Source organism: Agelaius tricolor, unplaced genomic scaffold (assembly GCF_023055355.1).
Source record: "Agelaius tricolor isolate 1412-34295 unplaced genomic scaffold, bAgeTri1.0.p SCAF_175, whole genome shotgun sequence".
In the NCBI taxonomy this organism is placed as follows: Eukaryota; Metazoa; Chordata; class Aves; order Passeriformes; family Icteridae; genus Agelaius; species Agelaius tricolor.
In genome coordinates this window covers 52,598-73,900 of record NW_027269435.1, presented here as the reverse complement: position 1 = coordinate 73,900, position 21,303 = coordinate 52,598, and the positions used below count along the sequence as shown (strand labels likewise).

At 51.0% G+C, this 21,303-nt stretch overlaps 1 protein-coding gene and 1 long non-coding RNA gene across 4 annotated transcripts in view; one reads left to right on the top strand and one right to left on the bottom strand.

The window, feature by feature from the left end:
• Positions 1-21,303, top strand: part of ATP2A1 (ATPase sarcoplasmic/endoplasmic reticulum Ca2+ transporting 1) — a 43,779-nt gene that overhangs the window by 7,096 nt on the left and 15,380 nt on the right. For 2 of the 3 annotated variants that reach the window (XM_071420933.1, XM_071420932.1), the window contains exons 3-14: positions 812-894; positions 3,816-3,920; positions 5,073-5,211; positions 6,734-6,814; positions 7,725-7,810; positions 9,788-10,085; positions 12,353-12,519; positions 13,981-14,069; positions 14,822-14,924; positions 16,938-17,069; positions 18,714-18,839; positions 19,989-20,207. In XM_071420933.1, coding sequence (XP_071277034.1) covers positions 812-894; positions 3,816-3,920; positions 5,073-5,211; positions 6,734-6,814; positions 7,725-7,810; positions 9,788-10,085; positions 12,353-12,519; positions 13,981-14,069; positions 14,822-14,924; positions 16,938-17,069; positions 18,714-18,839; positions 19,989-20,207 — 1,628 coding nt within the window. Of the gene's footprint in view, positions 1-811; positions 895-1,094; positions 1,547-3,815; positions 3,921-5,072; positions 5,212-6,733; positions 6,815-7,724; positions 7,811-9,787; positions 10,086-12,352; positions 12,520-13,980; positions 14,070-14,821; positions 14,925-16,937; positions 17,070-18,713; positions 18,840-19,988; positions 20,208-21,303 lie in introns of those variants that run through there. The other variant, XM_071420931.1, reaches the window with a different exon arrangement.
• Positions 20,932-21,204, bottom strand: LOC139587076 (uncharacterized). The gene is made up of 3 exons (XR_011678205.1): positions 21,069-21,204; positions 20,999-21,028; positions 20,932-20,957 (listed from the first exon to the last, which is right to left on the bottom strand). It is a non-coding gene; the product is annotated as an uncharacterized lncRNA (long non-coding RNA).

The following is a 21,303-nucleotide window of genomic DNA, read 5'->3' as shown; positions in this document are numbered from 1 at the left end:
TTAAAAATCCCAAATTTTCCCCAAAATTCCCCAAAAATCCCCCAAAAAAATCCATTAAAATTCCAAAATTTTCCCCAAAAATCCCAAATTTTCCCAAAATTCCCCAATTTTGCCCCAAAAATTCAATTTAAAACCCTCCAAAATTGCCCTAAAACGCTCCAAAAATCCCCAAAAAATCCATTAAAAATCCCAAATTTTCCCCAAAAATCCCCCAAAAAATCCCTAAAAAATCCCAAATTTCCCCCCAAATTCCCGATTTTCCCAAAATCCCCCAATTTCGCCCCAAAATTCCCCAATTTCCCCCAAAATCCTCCAAAAAAAGCCCCAAAAATTCAATTTAAAACCATCCAAAAATGCCCTAAATGGCTCCAAAAATCCCCAAAAAAATCCATTAAAAATCCCAAATTTTCCCCAAAATTCCCCAAAAGTCACCCAAAAAAATCGATAAAAAAATCCCAAATTTTTCCCCAAATTTCCCAAATTTCCCCGAATTCCCGAATTTCCCTCAAAACCCCCCAAAAAAAGCCCCAAAAATTCAATTTAAAACCCTCCAAAATGCCCTAAAAGGCTCCAAAAATCCCCAAAAATTCCATAAAAAATCCCAAATTTTTCCCCAAAATTCCCCAATTTTTCCCCAAAATTCCCCAATTTCCCCCCAAAATTGCCCCAAAAATTCAATTTAAAACCCTCCAAAATGCCCTAAAACGCTCCAAAAATCCCCAAAAACTCCATAAAAAATCCCAAATTTCCCCCAAAATTCCCAATTTTCCCAAAATCCCCCAATTTGGCCCCAAAATTCCCATTTTTCCAGGTAAATCCATCTGGGAGTTGGTGGTGGAGCAGTTCGAGGATCTCCTGGTGCGGATTCTGCTCCTGGCCGCCTGCATCTCCTTCGTGAGTCCCAAAATGGGCAAAAAAATCCCAAAAATGGGCAAAAAAATCCCAAAAATGCCCTAAAAATGGCATTGGGGGGTGGGGATTTTGGGGGGAAAAAATTGGGAAATTTGGGGGGGAAAATTTGAATTTTAGGGGGGAAAAAATTTGAATTTTAGGGGGGAAATTTTGAATTTTAGGGGGGAAAAATTTGATTTTTTGGGGTTTTTTTAGGGATTTTTTTGTGATTTTTTTGGATTTATTTTTAATTTTTTGGGGGGAAATTTGTGGGAATTTTGGGGAATTTTTGTGAGATTTTTGGGGGAATTTTTTGGGATTTTTTTTGAGAAATTTTTGAGAAATTTGGGGGAAATTTTTGGTGAAATTTCTGAGATTTTATGGGGATTTTTTGGGATTTTTTTCATGGATTTTTGGGATTTTTTTTTGAGAAAATTTGGATTTTTTGGGGGTATTTTTGGAGGAATTTTTGGGATTTATTTTGATTTTTGGAGGGAACATTTTGGGAATTTGTTTGGAATTTTGGGGGGAATTTGGGAGATTTTTTTTGGAGAAATTTTGGGGGGAATTTTGAGGATTTTGGGGCTTTTGGGCAATGGGAGCTGTCGAGGATCTCCTGGTGCGGATTCTGCTCCTGGCCGCCTGCATCTCCTTCGTGAGTCCCAAAAATGGGCAAAAAAATCCCAAAAATGGGCAAAAAATGGGCAAAAAAATCCCAAAAATGCCCTAAAAATGGCATTGGGGGGGTGGGGATTTTGGGGGGAAAAATTGGGAAATTTGGGGGGAAAAATTTGAATTTTAGGGGGGAAAAATTTGAATTTTTGAGGGGAAAATTTGAATTTTAGGGGGAAAAAATTTGAATTTTTTTGATTTTTTTAGGGATTTTTTTGTGATTTTTTTGGATTTATTTTTAATTTTTTGGGGGAAATTTTGGGGAATTTTTGGGGAAAATTTGGGCGGATTTTTGGGAAATTTTGGGGGGATTTTTTGGGAAATTTTTGGGATTTTATGGGGGGTTTTTTTGCATTTTGGGGGTATTTTTGGGGAATTTTTGGGAAATTTTGGGGTAAATTTTTGGGGAATTTTGGGGAATTTTTTGTGACATTTCTGAGATTTTACGGGGATTTTTTGGGATTTTTTTGGGGCATTTTTGGGGAATTTTTGCGATTTTTTTCATAGATTTTTGGGAAATTTTGGGGTAAATTTTTGGGGAATTTTGGGGGAATTTTTTGTGAAATTTCTGAGATTTTATAGGGATTTTTGGGGGATTTTTAGGGATTTTTGGGGCATTTTTTTGCAATTTTTCCCCCAATTTTTCCCAATTTTTGGTGATTTTTTGCAATTTCTTTGTGGCTTTTTGGCGGGATTTTTCCCCAATTTTCTTCCAATTTTTTGCAAATTTTTTCCCAATTTTTGGCGATTTTCTTGCAATTTCTTTGTGATTTTTCACGATTTTTTTCCCAATTTTTTTCCAATTTTTTGGAGATTTTTTTCCAATTTCTTTGTGATTTTTGGGGGAATTTTTTCACAATTTTTCCCAATTTTCTTCCAATTTTTGCGATTTTTTTTCCCAATTTTTTGCAAAATTTTTCCCAATTTTTCCCCAATTTTTTTCTATTTTTTTTCTCCCAATTTTGGTGCGATTTTTGGGGGGAATTTTCGCGATTTTTCCCCCAATTTTTTCCCAATTTTTTTCTATTTTTGGGGGGAAATGTCGTGATTTTTTTCCAATTTTTTGCCATTTTGGGGGGATTTTTTTGGGATTTTTCTCCCAATTTTTTGCGATTTTTGGGGGGCATTTTTCGTGATTTTTTCCCAATTTTTCCCCATTTTTTCGTGATTTTTTTTCCAATTTTTCCCCATTTTTCCCCATTTTTTCCCCAATTTTTCCCCAATTTTCCCCCACATTTTCTCAAATTTTCCCCAATTTTTCCCCAATTTTCCCCAATTTCCCCCAATTTTTCCCCAAAATTTTCCCCAAATTTTTCCCCAATTTTCCCCCAATTTTTTCGTGATTTTTTCCCAATTTTCCCCCAATCTTTCCCAAAATTTTCCCCAATTTTTCCCCATTTTTTCGTGATTTTTTCCCAATTTTCCCCCAATTTTTCCCCAAATTTTCCCCAATTTTCCCCCATTTTTCCCCAATTTTCCCCCAATTTTTCCCCAAATTTTTCCCAATTGTTCGTGATTTTTTTTTCCAATTTTTCCCCAATTTTTTCCCCAATTTTTTCCCCATTTTTTCCCAATTTTTCCCCCCATTTTTTCGTGATTTTTTTCCCAATTTTTCCCCAATTTTCCCCCAATTTTCCCCAATTTTCCCCCAATTTTTCCCCAATTTTTTTCCCAATTTTTGGCGATTTATTTCTTTGTGATTTTTTGGGGATTTTTTTGTGATTTTTTCCCCAATTTTTTGCGATTTTTGGGGGGAATTTTCACAATTTTTTCCCAATTTTTCCCCAATTTTTCGTGATTTTTTCCCAATTTTTCCCCATTTTTTCCCAATTTTTTTCCCAATTTTTCCCCAATTTTTTTGTGATTTTTTCCCCAATTTTTCCCCCAATTTTTTTCCGATTTTTTGGCGATTTTTTCCCAATTTTTTCCCAATTTTTCCCCAATTTTTTTTTCCGATTTTTTGGCGATTTTTCCCCTTTTTTTTTTTTTTCCGATTTTTTGGTGATTTTTCCCCAATTTTTTCCCAATTTTTTTTTTTATTTTTCCCCAATTTTTTTCCGATTTTTTTGGTGATTTTCCCCCATTTTTTCCCAATTTTTCCCCAATTTTTTCGTGATTTTTTTCCCAATTTTCCCCCAATTTTTCCCAATTTTTTCCCCAATTTCCCCCAATTTTTTCCGGGATTTTGGGGTGGGATTTTGGGACCTGGCCCCTTTGGTGTCCCCAGCGCTGTCCCCGTCGCTGTCCCCAAGGTGCTGGCCTGGTTCGAGGAGGGCGAGGAAACCATCACGGCCTTCGTCGAGCCCTTCGTCATCCTCCTCATCCTCATCGCCAACGCCGTCGTCGGCGTCTGGCAGGTGGGGACGGCTGGGGACAGCTGGGGACATTTGGGGGGGATTTGGGGACATTTGGGAGGGATTTCGGGACATTTTGGGGACATTTGGGGGGAATTTGGGGACATTTGGGGAGGGTTTGGAGGGGGTTTGGGGACATTGGGGGACAATTGGGGACATTTGGGGACATTTGGGGGCGATTTGGGGAAATTTTGGGGTTGGGGACATTTCAAATTTGGGGGGATTTGGGGATATTTGGGGACATTTTGGGGGGATTTGGGGACATTTGGGGACATTTGGGACATTTTGGGGACATTTTGGGGACATTTGAGGGGGTTTGGAGACATTGGGGGAAGATTTTGCGGCGATTTGGGGACATTTGGGGGATTTGGGGGGATTTGGGGACATTTGAGGACATTTGGGGGTGATTTGGGGACATCTGGGGGGGATTTGGGGACATTTTGGGGGTGGTTTGGTGTCCTTTGAGGTCTCTCTGATGTCCCCAGCGTGTCCCCAATGTCCCCATGGTGTCCCCAACGTCTCTGTGGTGACCCAAACCTGTCCCCAAATGTCCCCAATGTCCCTTTAGGAGTGGAACGCCAAGAACGCCATCGAGGCCCTCAGGGAGTGTCCCCGTGTGCTGTCCCCAATGTGTCCCCAGTGACCCAAACCTGTCCCCAAATGTCCCCAAATGTCCCCAAATGTCCCCAACTGTCCCCAATGTCCCTTTAGGAGCGGAACGCTGAGAACGCCATCGAGGCGCTCAAGGAGTGTCCCTGTGTGCTGTCCCCAATGTGTCCCCAGTGACCCAAACCTGTCCCCAACTGTCCCCAATGTCCCCTCAGGAGCGGAACGCTGAGAACGCCATCGAGGCCCTCAAGGAGTGTCCCTGTGTGCTGTCCCCAACGTGTCCCCAGTGTCTCTGTGCTGTCCCCAATGTGTCCCCAGTGACCCAAACGTGTCCCCAAATGTCCCCCGATGTCCCCAACTGTCCCCAATGTCCCCTCAGGAGCGGAACGCTGAGAACGCCATCGAGGCGCTCAAGGAGTGTCCCTGTGTGCTGTCCCCAATGTGTCCCCAATGTCTCTGTGCTGTCCCCAGGGTGTCCCCAATGACCCAAACCTGTCCCCAACTGTCCCCAGATGTCCCCAAATGTCCCCAAATGTCCCCTTTTAGGAGCGGAACGCTGAGAACGCCATCGAGGCCCTCAAGGAATACGAGCCCGAGATGGGCAAAGTCTACAGGAGCGACCGCAAGGCCGTGCAGAGGATCAAGGCCAGGGACCTGGTGCCAGGGGACATCGCCGAGGTGGCAGGTGGGGACACTGGGGACACTGGGGACACTGGGGGTGTCAGGGACATTCAGGGGTCACAGGGACATTGGGGACATTGGGGGCACAGCAGTGACCCCAAGGCCGTGCAGAGGATCAAGGCCAGGGACCTGGTGCCAGGGGACATCACCGAGGTGGCAGGTGGGGACTTGGGGACAATGGGGTCAGTCAGGGGTCACAGGGACATTGGGGACATTGAGGGGGTCAGGGACATTCAGGGGTTAAAGGCACATTGGGGACACTGGGGACATTCAGGGGTTAAAGATGTCAGAGGGATGTTGGGGACATTGGGGACATTGGGGACAGTGGGGACATTGGGGACATTCAGGGGTTAAAGGAACATTGGGGACAGTGGGGACAGTCAAGGGTCACAGGGACATTGGGGACATTGGGGGTGACAGGGACACTGGAGACATTGGGGACATTTGGGACACTGGAGACATTGGGGGACATTGGGGGTGACAGGGACATTCAGGGGTTAAAGGGGCATTGGGGACATTGGGGACACCCAGGGGTTAAAGAGGTCACAAGGACATTGGGGACACTGGGGACACTGGGGACATTGGGGACACTGGGGACATTCAGGGGTTAAAGAAGTCAGAGGGACATTGGGGACATTGGGGTCATTCAGGGACAGTGGGGACAGTGGGGACACTGTGGTCACCCAAGGCTTAAAGGGACATTGGGGACAATGGGGACATTGGGGACAGTGGGGACACTGGGGTCAGTCAGGGGTCACAGGGACATTGGGGACATTGAGGGTGACAGGGACATTCAGGGGTTAAAGGGGCATTGGGGACATTGGGGACATGGGGTCAGTCAGGGGTCACAGGGACATTGGGGGGCATTGGGGGACATTGGGGACATTCAGGGGTTAAAGGGACATTGGGGACATTGGGGACAGTGGGGACAGTGGGGGGATTGGAGACACTCAGGGACATTGGGGACATTGGGGACATTGAGGGGGTCAGGGACATTCAGGGGTTAAAGGCACATTGGGGACATTGGGGACATTGGGGGGACCAGGAGCCCTCAGCTCCCAGTAACCCCAGTTTGTCCCAATCCCCTCCCAGTCCCTCCCAGTTTGTCCCAATCCATCCCAGTCCCTCCCAGTCCCTCCCAGTCCCTCCCAGTTTGTCCCAGTCCATCCCAGTCCCTCCCAGTTTGTCCCAGTTTGTCCCAGTCCCTCCCAGTCCCTCCCAGTCCCTCCCAGTTTGTCCCAGTCCCTCCCAGTTTATCCCAGTCCCTCCCAGTCCCTCCCAGTCCATCCCAGTCCCTCCCAGTTTGTCCCAGTCCATCCCAGTCCATCCCAGTCCCTCCCAGTCCATTCCCAATCCCTCCCAGTTTGTCCCAGTTTGTCCCAATCCCCTCCCAGTCCATCCCAGTTTGTCCCAGTCCATCCCAGTCCCTCCCAGTTTATCCCAGTCCCTCCCAGTCCATCCCAGTCCCTCCCAGTCCCTCCCAGTTTGTCCCAGTCCCTCCCAGTAAAGCCCCGCTCTGTTCCCAGTTGGGGACAAGGTCCCGGCCGACATCCGGATCATCTCCATCAAATCCACCACGCTGCGCGTCGACCAGTCCATCCTTACTGGTTTGTACTGGTTTGTACTGGTTTGGGGCCGGGAGGGCGCTGGGAGGGACTGGGACAAACTGGGAGGGACTGGGACAAACTGGGAGGGACTGGGAGGGACTGGGAGGGGATTCAAGGGTTAAAAACGGGTGGAAATTGAGATTTGTTTGTACTGGTTTGTACTGGTTTGTACTGGTTTGGGGCCTGGAGGGAACTGGGGTGAACTGGGAGGGACTGGGAGGGACTGGGAGGGGATTAAAGGGTTAAAAATGGCGGGAAATTGTTGGGGTTTTTTTTTAATTCTGGTTTATACTGGTCTGTACTGGTTTATACTGGTTCAGACCAGTCCAAACTGGGATCTCAGTGGGGGTGGTCACTGTGTCCCAGATTGGTCCATACCAGTCTGTACTGGTCTGTACTGGTTTATAGCAATTTATACTGGTTTATACTGGTCCAAACTGGTTTATACCGGTTTATACTGGTCCGTACTGGTTTATACTGGTCCATACTGGGATCTCAGTGGGGGTGGTCGCTGTGTCCCAGACTGGTTTGTACTGGTCCATACTGGTTTGTACTGGTTTAAACTGATCCAAACTGGTTTATACTGGTTTATACCGGTTTATACTGGTCTGTACTGGTTTGTACTGGTCTAAACTGGTCTGTACTGGTTTAAACCAATCCAAACTGGTCCGTACTGGTTCATACTGGTTTATACTGGTCCGTACTGGTCCATACTGGGATCTCAGTGGGGGTGGTCGCTGTGTCCCACATCGGTTCGCACCGGTCTGTACTGGTTTATACTGGTTTGTACCGGTTTTTACCTGTCCGTACTGGTTTAAACCGATCCAAACTGGTCCGTACTGGTCCGTACTGGTCCGTACTGGTCCCAAACTGGTCCCAAACTGGTCCCAACTGGTCCGTGCCGGCGCAGGGGAGTCGGTGTCGGTGATCAAGCACACGGAGCCGGTGCCCGACCCCCGCGCCGTCAACCAGGACAAGAAGAACATGCTCTTCTCGGTGAGTGACGTCATCGCCGCGCGACGGGGGAGGCGACGTCATCGGGGCGGGACGGGGCGCAGCGGTGACGTCATCGGGGCGGGACGGGGCGAAGCGGCCGAAGTCGGGGCTTGGGAAATTAAACAAAAAAAACAAAACAAAAAGAACCAACCTCGGTTTTTTGGGGGTAAAATCTCTCATTTTGGGAGGGGGGGGGAGTGTAAAAAAAATTCGGGAATTTTGGGGTGCAAAATCTCGTTTTGGAGTCCAAAAATCCCCAAATTTTGGAGTCAAAAATTGCCATTTTTGGGTCCAAAAAATCCAAATTTTGGGTGAAAACCCCGAAATTTTGGTCTAAAAAAAACCCCAAATTTTGAGTCCAAACCCTTCATTTTTGAATTCAAAACCAGTCAATTTTCAGGGTCAAAAATGTCATTTTTTGGTCCAAAACCCCTCAAATTTTGGGATCCAAAATCTCATTTTGGAGTCCAAAAATCCCCAAATTTTGGAGTCAAAAACGTCAATTTTGAGTCCAAAACCACTTGATTTTTGGGGTCAAAAATGTTATTTCTGAGTCCAAAAAACCCCAAATTTTGGGTGCAAACCTCTCATTTTTGAGTCCAAAACCACTCGATTTTCGAGGGTCAAAAATGTCATTTTTGGGTCCAAAACCCCTCAAATTTTGGGGTCCAAAATCTCATTTTGGAGTCCAAAACCACTCGATTTTCGAGCTCAAAATTGTCATTTTTGAGTCCAAAAAACCCAAATTTTGGGTGCAAACCTCTCATTTTTGAGTCCAAAACCAGTCAAGTTTCAAGGTCAAAAATGTCATTTTTGGGTCCAAGACCCCTCAAATTTTGGGGTCCAAAATCTCATTTTGGAGTCCAAAACCACTCGATTTTCGAGCTCAAAATTGTCATTTTTGAGTCCAAAAAACCCAAATTTTGGGTGCAAACCTCTCATTTTTGAGTCCAAAACCACTCGATTTTCGAGGGTCAAAAATGTCATTTTTGGGTCCAAAACCCCTCAAATTTTGGGGTCCAAAATCTCATTTTGGAGTCCAAAACCACTTGATTTTTGGGGTCCAAAATGTCATTTTGGAGTCGAAAACCACTCGATTTTTGGGGTCCAAAATGCCATTTTTGAGTCCAAAACACCCCAATTTTTGGGTCTAAACCCCTCATTTTCGGTCCCACCCCTATCCCCAGGGCACGACCATCGGTGCGGGCGAGGCCGTGGGCATCGTGGTGGCCACGGGGGTGAACACGGAGATGGGCAAAGAGCCCTCGGTTTTGGGGCCAAAAACCCCAAATTTGGGGTCCAAACCCTTCAGTTTTGGGTCCAAAACCCCCTCAAGTTTTGGGGTCCAAAATCTCATTTTGGAGTCGAAAAATCCCCAAATGTGGGAGTCAAAAATGTCATTTTTGAGTCCAAAACCAGTCAAGTTTTGAGGTCAAAAATGCCATTTTTGGGTCCAAAACCCCCTCAAATTTTGGGGTCAAAAATGTCATTTTGGAGTCCAAAACCCCTCAAATTTTGGGGTCCAAAATCTCGTTTTGGAGTCCAAAAATCCCCAGATTTTGGAGTCCAAAATGTCATTTTTGGGTCCAAAACCAGTCAACTTTCGATAACAAAAATGTCATTTTTGGGTCCAAAACCACTCAATTTTCAGAGTCAAAAATGTCAATTTTGAGTCCAAAAACCCCAAATTTTGGGTGTAAACCCCGAAATTTTAGTCTAAACTCCCCAAATTTTGGTCTAAAATAAATCCAAATTTTGAGTCCAAACCCTTCAGTTTTGGGTCAAAAATCTCATTTTGGAGTCCAAAAAGCCCCACATTTTGGAGTCAAAAATGTCAATTTTGAGTCCAAAAACCCCAATTTTTGGCATCAAAACCCCAAAATTTTAGTCTAAAACTCCCCAAATTTTGGGATCAAACCCCTGAAACCCAAATTTTGGGTCTAAACCCCTCATTTTCGGTCACTCCCCCACGCCCAGGGCACGAACATCGGTGCGGGCAAGGCCGTGGGCATCGTGGTGGCCACGGGGGTGAACACGGAGATCGGGAAGATCCGGGACGAGATGGCGGCCACCGAGCAGGACAAGACGCCGCTGCAGCAGAAGCTGGACGAGTTCGGGGAGCAGCTGTCCAAGGTCATCTCCCTGATCTGCGTCGCCGTCTGGGCCATCAACATCGGCCACTTCAACGACCCCGTGCACGGCGGCTCCTGGATCCGCGGCGCCATCTACTACTTCAAGATCGCCGTGGCGCTGGCCGTGGCCGCCATCCCCGAAGGTCCGTGTGGGGTTCTGGGGGACGTTCGGGGTCACTTGTGGGGTTTTGGAGAACGTTCGAGGTCATTTCTGGGGTTTTGGAGGTCATTTGTGGGGTTCTGGAGAAGGTTCGTGGTCATTTGTGGTCATTTGTGGGGTTCTGGAGAAGGTTCATGGTCATTTGTGGGGTCTTGGAGAACATTTGTGGTCATTTATGGGGTCTTGGAGAAGGTTCGTGGTCACTTATGGGGTTTTGGAGAAGGTTCGTGGTCATTTATGGGGTTCTGGAGAACATTCGTGGGGTTCTGGAGAACATTTGGGGTCATTTATGGGGTCTTGGAGGTCATTTCTGGGGTTTTGGAGAAGGTTCATGGTCATTTGTGGTCATTTATGGGGACTTGGAGGTCATTTGTGGGGTTCTGGAGAAGGCTCGTGGTCATTTGTGGGGTCTGGGAGAAGGTTCGAGGTCATTTTTGGGGTCTGGGAGGTCACTCGTGGTCATTTGTGGGGTTCTGGAGAAGGTTCGTGGTCATTTGTGGGGTTTGGGAGGTCACTCGTGGGGTCTGGGAGAAGGTTCGGGGTCATTTATGGGGTCTTGGAGGTCACTTGTGGGGTTTTGGAGAAGGTTCGTGGTCATTTGTGGTCATTTGTGGGGTTCTGGAGAAGGTTCATGGTCATTTGTGGAGTTTTGGAGAAGGTTTGTGGTCATTTATGGGGTCTGGGAGAACGTTCATGGTCACTTGTGGGGTCTGGGAGGTCACTTGTGGTAATTTATGGGGTCTTGGAGAAGGATCATGGTCATTTGTGGGGTTCTGGAGAACGTTCAAGGTCACTTGTGGGGTCTGGGAGGTCACTCGTGGTCATTTCTGGGGTCTTGGAGGTCATTTGTGGGGTTTTGGAGAAGGTTCGTGGTCATTTATGGGGTCTGGGAGAACGTTTGTGGTCATTTATGGGGTCTTGGAGGTCATTTGTGGGGTTTTGGAGAAGGTTCGTGGGGTTCTGGAGAAGGTTCGTGGTCACTTGTGGGGTCTGGGAGAACGTTTGAGGTCATTTGTGGGGTCTTGGAGAACATTTGAGGTCATTTATGGGGTCTTGGAGGTCATTTGTGGGGTTCTGGAGAAGGTTCGTGGTCATTTGTGGGGTCTTGGAGAATGTTTGTGGTCATTTATGGGGTCTTGGAGGTCATTTGTGGGGTTTTGGAGAACGTTCGTGGTCATTTATGGGGTTTTGGAGAAGGTTCGTGGTCATTTGTGGTCATTTATGGGGTTTTGGAGAAGGTTCGTGGGGTTTTGGAGAACATTCATGGTCATTTGTGGGGTTCTGGAGAAGGTTCAAGGTCATTTATGGGGACTTGGAGGTCATTTGGGGGGTTTTGGAGAAGGTTCATGGGGTTCTGGAGAAGGTTCGTGGTCATTTGTGGGGTCTGGGAGGTCACTCGTGGTCATTTGTGGGGTTTTGGAGAAGGTTCGTGGTCATTTATGGGGACTTGGAGGTCATTTGTGGGGTTTTGGAGAAGGTTTGTGGTCATTTGTGGTCATTTGTGGGGTCTTGGAGGTCACTTGGGGGGTTCTGGAGAAGGTTCGTGGTCATTTATGGGGTTCTGGAGAACATTCGTGGTCATTTGTGGGGTTTTGGAGAAGGTTCGTGGTCATTCGTGGTCATTTATGGGGTTTTGGAGAAGGTTCGAGGTCATTTATGGAGTTCTGGAGAAGGTTTATGGTCACTTGTGGGGTCTGGGAGGTCACTCGAGGTCATTTGTGGTCATTTATGGGGTTTTGGAGAAGGTTCGAGGTCACTTGTGGGGTTCTGGAGAAGGTTTGCGGTCATTCATGGTCATTTGTGGGGTCTTGGAGGTTGTTCATGGTCGTTTGTGGTGTTCTGGAGAACATTCATGGTCATTTATGGACCATTTGTGGTCATTTATGGGGTTCTGGAGAAGGTTCCTGGTCATTCATGGACCATTCATGGTCACTTATGGAGCATTTGTGGTCACTTGTGGGGTTCTGGAGAACATTCGTGGTCATTTATGGGGACTTGGAGGTCACTTGTGGGGTTTTGGAGAAGGTTCGTGCTCCTTTGTGGGGTCTTGGAGGTCGTTTGTGGTCATCTGCGGGGTTTTGGAGAAGGTTCCTGGTCATTCATGGACCATTCGTGGTCACTTGTGGACCATCTGTGGTCATTGATGGGGTTTTGGAGACCACCCATCGTCACTGATGGACCATCTGTGGTCACCGATGGAGTTCTGGAGCTCCTGGTGGCCCTGGAGATGACCTGCAGGTGTCCCCCCAGGTCTCCCCGCGGTCATCACCACCTGCCTGGCGCTGGGCACGCGCCGCATGGCCAAGAAGAACGCGATTGTCCGCAGCCTGCCCTCGGTGGAGACCCTGGGCTGCACCTCGGTCATCTGCTCCGACAAGACGGGGACGCTGACCACCAACCAGATGTCCGTGTGCAAGGTGGGGACAGCCGGCGTCTCCACCGGGGTCCTCTGGAGAAACCAAAAGTTCTCCTGGAGAACCCAAAAATTCCATGGAGAATCCCAAAAGTTCTTCTGGAGAACCCAAAATTCCTCCAGGAACCCCAAAAGTTCTTCTGGAGAACCCCAAAAGTTCTTCTGGAGAACCCAAAATTCCATGGAAACCCCAAAAGTTCTTCTGGAGAACCCAAAAATTCCATGGAGAACCCAAAAAGTTCTTCTGGAGAACCCAAAAATTCCATGGAGAATCCAAAAAGTTCTTCTGGAGAACCCAAAAATTCCATGGAGAACCCAAAAATTCTGTGGAAACCTCGAAAGTTCTCCTGGAGAACCTCAAAATTTCCATGGAAACCTCAGAAGTTCTCCTGGAGAACCAAAAAATTCCATGGAAACCTCAAAAGTTCTTCTGGAGAACCCCAAAAATTCCTCCAGGAACTTCAAAAGTTCTCCTGGAGAACCTCAAAATTCCATGGAAACGTCAGAAGTTCTCCAGGAGAACCCAAAATTTCCATGGGAACCTCAGAAGTTCTCCTGGAGAACCCAAAATTCCTCCAGGAAGTTCAAAATGTCCCATGGAGAACCCAAAAATTCCATGGAAACCTCAAAAGTTCTCCTGGAGAACCTCAAAATTTCCATGAGAACCTCAGAAGTTCTCCTGGAGAACCCAAAATTTCTCCAGGAACTTCAAAGTGTCCCATGGAGAACCAGAAAGTTCTTCTGGAGAACCTCAAGAATTCCATGGAGAACCCAAAAATTCTTCTGGAGAACCCCAAACATTCCATGGAAACCTCAGAAGTTCTTCTGGAGAACCCAAAATTCCTCCAGGAACCCCAAAAGTTCTTCTGGAGAACCCAAAAATTCCTCCAGGAACTTCAAAATGTCCCATGGAGAACCCGAAATTCCTCCAGGAGATCCCAAAATTTCTCCAGGAGAACCCAAAAATTCCATGGAAACCTCAAAAGTTCTTCTGGAGAACCCAAAAATTTCTTTGGAGGAATCCAAAAATTCTTCTCAGGAACCCCAAAATTCCTCCTGGAGAACCCAAAATTCCTCCAGGAACCCCAAAATTCCTCCAGGAGAACCCAAAATTCCTCCAGGAACCCCAAAATTCCTCCTGGAGAACCCAAAATTCTTCTCAGGAACCCCAAAATTCCTCCTGGAGAACCCAAAATTCCTCCAAGAACCTCAAAACTTCTCCTAGAGAACCCAAAATTCCTCCAGGAACCCCAAAAATTCCTCCAGGAGAACCCAAAATTCTTCTCAGGAACCCCAAAACTCCTCCAGGAGAACCCAAAATTCCTTGAGGAACCCCAAAAGTTCCTCCTGGAGAACCCAAAATTCCTCCAGGAACCCCAAAACTCCTCCAGGAGAACCCAAAATTCCTGGAGGAACCCCCGAGGAGCCCCCGCGGGTGTCCCCAAGTGTCCCCGTCTGTCCCCAGATGTTCATCATGGACAAGGTGGAGGGCGACGTCTGCTCCCTGAACGAGTTCTCCATCACCGGCTCCACCTACGCGCCCGAGGGCGAAGTGTGAGTGCCCGGGACCTTGGGGTCACCTCAATGTCCCCTCGGTGTCACCTCTGTGTCCCCTCGGTGTCCCCTTGGTGTCCCCAGGGCCACCTGGACCCCGATGTCCTCAGTGTCCCCTCAGTGTCCCCTCAGTGTCCCCATGGCCACCTGGACCCCAATGTCCTCAGTGTCCCCTCAGTGTCCCCTCGGTGTCCCCTCGGTGTCCCCAGGGCCACCTGGACCCCAATGTTCTCCATAATGTTGGTGTCCTTCAATGTCCTCCTGTCCCTCAATGTTCTCCTGTCCCTCAACGTTCTCCTTGACCCCGATGTCCCCAATGTCCCCTGGTGTCCCTCAATGTTCTCCTGTCCCTCAATGTCCCCAATGTCCCCTCGGTGTCCCCATGTCCACCTGGACCCCGATGTTCTCCTTGGCCTTGGTGTTCCTCAACGTTCTCCTGTCCCTCAATGTCCTCCTTGACCCTGATGTCCCAAATGTCCCTGATGTCCCCATGTCCACCTTGACCTCAGTGTTCTCCTTGACCCCGATGTTCTCCTTGGCCATGATGTCCCTCAACGTTCTCCTGCCCCTCAATGTCCACCTTGACCCTGATGTCCCCCTGATGTCCCCTCTGATGTCCCCATGGTGTCCCTGATGTCCCTGATGTCCCCCTGATGTCCCCCTGATGTCCCCATGGTGTCTCTGATGTCCCCTCTGATGTCCCCCCTGATGTCCCTCTGATGTCCCCCTGATGTCCCCTGTGGTGTCCCCAGGCTCAAGCAGGACCGTCCGGTCAAGGCTGGTCAGTTCGATGGCCTGGTGGAGTTGGCCACCATCTGCGCGCTCTGCAACGACTCCTCGCTGGACTACAACGAGGTGACCACCATGACCATGGCCACCACCGTGACCACCATGACCATGACCACCATGACCACCACCATGACCATCACCATGACCATGGCCACCATGACCATCACCACCGTGACCATGGCCACCACCATGACCATGGCCACCACCATGACCGCCATGACCACCACCATGACCACCATGACCACCACCATGACCATGACCACCACCATGACCATGACCACCACCATGACCGCCATGACCACCACCATGACCATGACCACCACCACCACCATGACCGCCATGACCACCACCATGACCATCACCACCACCATGACCACCATGGCCACCACCACCACCATGACCACCATGGCCACCATGACCACCACCATGACCATCACCACCACCATGACCACCATGGCCACCACCACCACCATGACCACCATGACCACCATGACCGCCATGGCCACCACCATGACCATCACCACCACCATGACCACCATGGCCACCACCATGGCCACCACCATGACCACCACCACCATGGCCACCATGACCACCATGACCACCATGACCATCACCACCATGACCACCATGACCACCATGACCGCCATGACCACCACCATGACCATCACCACCACCATGACCACCATGGCCACCACCATGGCCACCACCATCACCATGACCATGACCACCACCACCACCATGACCACCATGACCACCATGATCACCACCATGACCACCATGACCATGGCCACCACCACCATGACCACCATGACCACCACCATGACCACCACATGTGTCCTCTGCTGGGACACCCGTGACACCCGGCCCATTGTCCCATTGTCCCACCTGGGTCATCTCCTGTCCCACCTATCCCACCTGGGTCATCTCCTGGTGTCCCCAACCCACCTGTCCCACCTATCCCACCTGGGTCATCTCCTGGTGTCCTCAAACCCTGGTGACACCAAGGTCCCCAACCCCTGGGTCATCTCCTGTCCCACCTGTCCCACCTGGGTCCCACCTGGGTCACCTCCTATCACCTCCTGATGTCTCCAGTCCACCTGGGTCCCACCAGTGTCACCTGTCCCACCTGGACAACCGTGTCCACTGCTGGGACACCCGGCCCATTGTCCCATTGTCCCACCTGGGTCATCTCCTGTCATCTCCTGGTGTCTCCAACCCACCTGGGTCCCACCTGTCCCACCTGGGTCACCTGGATCATCTCCTGTCCCCTGTCCCACTTGGGTCACATCCTGGTGTCTCCAACCCCTGGTGACACCCATGGACCCACCTGGGTCACTTGGGTCACCTGTCCCACCTGGGTCCCACCTGGGTCATCTCCTGTCCCACCTGGGTCATCTCCTGGTGTCCCCAACCCACCTGTCCCACCTGGCATCTCCAACCCCTGGTGACACCAATGTCCCACCTGGGTCACCTCCTGGTGTCCCCATTGTCCCCAGGCCAAGGGTGTCTATGAGAAGGTGGGCGAGGCCACCAGGACCCCATGGTCCCCATGGTCCCCATTGTCCCCATTGTCCTCTCCTGGTGTCCCCATGGTCCCCATTGTCCCCATTGTCCCCATTGTCCCCAATGTCCCCATTGTCCCCCCTCAGGCCAAAGGTGTCTATGAGAAGGTGGGCGAGGCCACCAGGACCCCATTGTCCCCAATGTCCTCTCCTGATGTCCCCAATGTCCCCATTGTCCCCCCCTCAGGCCAAGGGTGTCTATGAGAAGGTGGGCGAGGCCACCAGGACCCCATGGTCCCCATTGTCCCCATTGTCCTCTCCTGGTGTCCCCATGGTCCCCATGGTCCTCTCCTGGTGTCCCCATGGTCCCCATTGTCCCCATTGTCCCCATTGTCCCCTCAGGCCAAGGGTGTCTATGAGAAGGTGGGCGAGGCCACCAGGACCCCATTGTCCCCAATGTCCCCAATGTCCCCAATGTCCCCATTGTCCCCCCAGGCCAAAGGTGTCTATGAGAAGGTGGGCGAGGCCCCAATGTCCTCTCCTGATGTCCCCAATGTCCCCATTGTCCCCCCCTCAGGCCAAAGGTGTCTATGAGAAGGTGGGCGAGGCCACCGAGACGGCCCTGACGTGCCTGGTGGAGAAGATGAACGTGTTCAACACGGACGTGAGGAACCTGAGCAAGGTGGAGAGAGCCAACGCCTGCAACGCCGTGAGTGGGGACACCTGGGGACACCACCTGGGGACACCACCTGGGGACACCTGGGGAACCTTCTCAGACCTCGGTCCCACCACCCCAGACCTTCCCAGACCTCGGTCCCACCTGAGGAACCTTCTCCAACCTCCATCCCACCACCCCAAACCTTCTCCAAACCTTCTCAAACCTCGGTCACATCACCCCAAACCCTCTCCAGCCATGGTTCCACCACCTCAGACCTTCTCAAAACCTTCTCCAACCTTGGTCCCACCACCCCAAACCTTCTCCAACCTCAGTCCCACCGCCTGGGTCACCACCTGTCCCACCTGTCCCACCTGAGGAACCTTCTCAGACCTCGGTCCCACCACCCCAAACCTTCTCAGACCTCGGTCCCACCTGAGGAACCTTCTCCAACCTCCATGCCACCACCCCAAACCTTGGTCCCACCACCTTAAACCTTCTCCAACCTTGGTCCCATCACCCCATGACCATGTCCCACCACCCCAAACCTTCTCCAACCTCAGTCCCACCGCCTGGGTCACCACCTGTCCCACCTGAGGAACCTTCTCAGACCTTGGTCCCACCACCCCAGACCTTCTCAAACCTCGGTCCCACCTGAGGAACCTTCTCCAACCTCCATCCCACCACCCCAAACCTTGGTCCCACCACCCCAAACCTTCTCCAACCATGGTTCCACCACCCCAGACCTTCTCAAACCTTCTCAAACCTGGGTTCCACCTGAGGAACCTTCTCGGACCTTGGTCCCACCATCCCAAACCTTGGTCCCATCACCCCAAACCCTCTCAAGCCATGGTTCCACCACCCCAAACCTTCTCAAACCTTCTCCAAATCTTCTCAAACCTCGGTCCTATCACCCCAAACCTCCAACCTTGGTCCCACCACCTGGGCCACCACCTGTCCCACCTGAGCAACCTTCTCAAACCTTGGTCCCACCACCCCATGACCTGGGTCCCACCACCCCAAACCTTCTCCAAACCTGGGTCCCACCACCCCAAACCTTCTCCACCCTCGGTCCCACCACCCCATGACCATGTCCCACCGACCCAAACCTTCTCGAACCTTCTCCAAACCTGGGTCCCACCATCCCAAACCTTCTCCAACCTTGGTCCCACCACCCCAAACCTTCTTCAAACCTTGGTCCCACCACCCCAAACCTTCTCCAACCTTCTCCAAACCTGGGTCCCACCATCCCAAACCTTCTCCAGCCTGGGTCCCACCATCCCAAACCTTCTCCAAACCTTGGTCCCACCATCCCAAACCTTCTCCAACCTTCTCAAACCTCAGTCCCACCACCCCAAACCTTCTCCAAACCTGGGTCCCACCACCCCAAACCTTCTCCAAACCTGGGTCCCACCATCCCAAACCTTCTCCAGCCTTGGTCCCACCACCCCAAACCTTCTCCAACCTTCTCCAAACCTTGGTCCCACCACCCCAAACCTTCTCCAAACCTGGGTCCCACCATCCCAAACCTTCTCCAGCCTGGGTCCCACCATCCCAAACCTTCTCCAAACCTTCTCAAACCTCAGTCCCACCACCCCAAACCTTCTCCAAACCTGGGTCCCACCACCCCAGACCTTCTCCAGCCTCCTCCCCCCCGTCCCTGGTCCCCCCGTGGTCACCAGGTGTCCCCGTGTCCAGGTGATCAAGCAGCTGATGAAGAAGGAGTTCACGCTGGAGTTCTCCAGGGACAGGAAGTCCATGTCGGTCTTCTGCTCCCCGGCCAAGGCCTCGCGCGCCGCCGTGGGCAACAAGATGTTCGTCAAGGTGGGTCCAGCACCACGGCCCACCACCCCAAACCTTCTCCAGACCTTGGTCCCACCACCCCAAACCTTCTCCAGCCCTGGTCCCACCACCCCAAACCTTGTCCAGCCTTGGTCCCACCACCAGAGACCTTCTCCAACCCTGGTCCCACCACCAGAGCCCTCAAACCTTCTCCAAACCTTGGTCCCACCACCTCAAACCTTCTCCAGCCTTGGTCCCACCACCCCAAACCTTCTCCAAACCTTGGTCCCACCACCCCAGACCATCTCCAAACCTTGGTCCCACCACCCCAAACCTTCTCAAACCTGGGTCCCACCATCCCAAACCTTCTCAAACCTTCTCCAACCTTGATCCCACCACCTCATGACCACCCCAAACCATCTCCAAACCTTCTCCAAACCTTCTCCAAGCCTTGGTCCCACCACCCCAAACCTTCTCCAAACCTTCTCCAAACCTTCTCCAAACCTTCTCAGACCTGGGTCCCACCACCCCAAACCTTCTCCAAACCTTCTCCAAACCTTGGTCCCACCACCCCAGACCATCTCCAAACCTTGGCCTCACCACCCCAAACCTTCTCCAAACCATCTCCAACCTTCTCCAAACCTTCTCCAACCTGGATCCCACCACCCCAAACCATCTCCAACCCTCTCCAAACCTTCTCCAACCTTCTCCAACCTGGATCCCACCACCCCAAACCATCTCCAACCTTCTCCAACCTTCTCCAACCTGGATCCCACCACCCCAAACCTTCTCCAAACCTTCTCCAAACCTTCTCCAAACCTTCTCCAACCTTCTCCAACCTGGATCCCACCACCCCAAACCATCTCCAACCTTCTCCAACCTTCTCCAACCTTCTCCAACCTGGATCCCACCACCCCAAACCTTCTCCAAACCTTCTCCAAACCTTCTCCAACCTTCTCCAACCTTCTCCAACCTGGATCCCACCACCCCAAACCATCTCCAACCTTCTCCAACCTTCTCCAACCTTCTCCAACCTGGATCCCACCACCCCAAACCTTCTCCAAACCTTCTCCAAACCTTCTCCAACCTGGTTCCCACCACCCCAGACCTTCTCCAAACCATCTCCAACCTTCTCCAAACCTTCTCCAACCTTCTCCAACCTGGTTCCCACCACCCCTGTCCCACCTCCAGGGTGCCCCCGAGGGCGTCATCGACCGCTGCAACTACGTCCGCGTGGGGACCACCAGGGTTCCTCTGACGCCGGCGGTGAAGGAGAAGATCCAGGCCGTGATCAAGGAGTGGGGCACGGGCAGGGACACCCTGCGCTGCCTGGCCCTGGCCACCCGCGACACCCCCCCCAAGAAGGAGGAGATGGCCCTCGAGGACTCCTCCAAGTTCGCCGAGTACGAGGTGGGTGCTGCCGAGGGGGCTCCTGGGTGGTGGGACCTCGGGTTGGGTGGTGGGACCTCGTTGTGGGTGGTGGGACCTTGGTTTGGGTGGTGGGACCTCGGTTTGGGTGGTGGGACCTCATTATGGGTGGTGGGACCTTGGTTTGGGTGCTGGGACCTCATTATGGGTGGTGGGACCTCATTATGGGTGGTGGGACCTCGGTTTTGGTGGTGGGACCTCATTATGGGTGGTGGGACCTCGGGTTGGGGTGGTGGGACCTCATTATGGGTGGTGGGACCTGATTGTGGGTGCTGGGACCTCATTATGGGTGGTGGGACCTCACTATGGGTGGTGGGACCTTGGTTTGGGTGTGGGACCTCATTGTGGGTGGTGGGACCTTGGTTTGGGTGGTGGGACCTGATTATGGGTGGTGGGACCTGATTATGGGTGGTGGGACCTGATTATGGGTGGTGGGACCTCATTGTGGGTGGTGGGACCTCGGTTTGGGGTGGTGGGACCTCATTGTGGGTGGTGGGACCTTGGTTTGGGGGCTTTGGGACCTTGGAGAGGGGTTCCTGCTCTCCAAACTCCATCTTTGGAGCTTCCTTCTCCACCACCACCTCCAAACCCCACCTTTGGATCTCCACGACCTCCAAACCCCCATTTCTGATGGTTCCTTCTCCACCACCACCTCCAAACCCCATTTCTGACTCTCCTTTCTCCACCACCACCTCCAAACCCCATTTTTGGAGTTTCCTTCTTCTCCATGACCTCCAAACCCCCATTTCTGATGGTCCTTTCTCCACCACCACCTCCAAACCCCATTTTTGGATCTCCATGACCTCCAAACCCCATTTCTGATGGTTCCTTGTTCTCCATGACCTCCAAACCCCCATTTCTGATGGTCCTTTCTCCACCACCATCTCCAAACCCCATTTTTGGAGCTTCCTGGTCCACCACCACCTCCAAACCCCACCTTTGGATCTCCACGACCTCCAAACTCCATTTCTGATGGTTCCTTCTCCACCACCACCTCCAAACCCCATTTCTGACTCTCCTTTCTCCACCACCTCCACCCCTTTCTGGACCTCCACCACCACCACCACCACCACGGCCA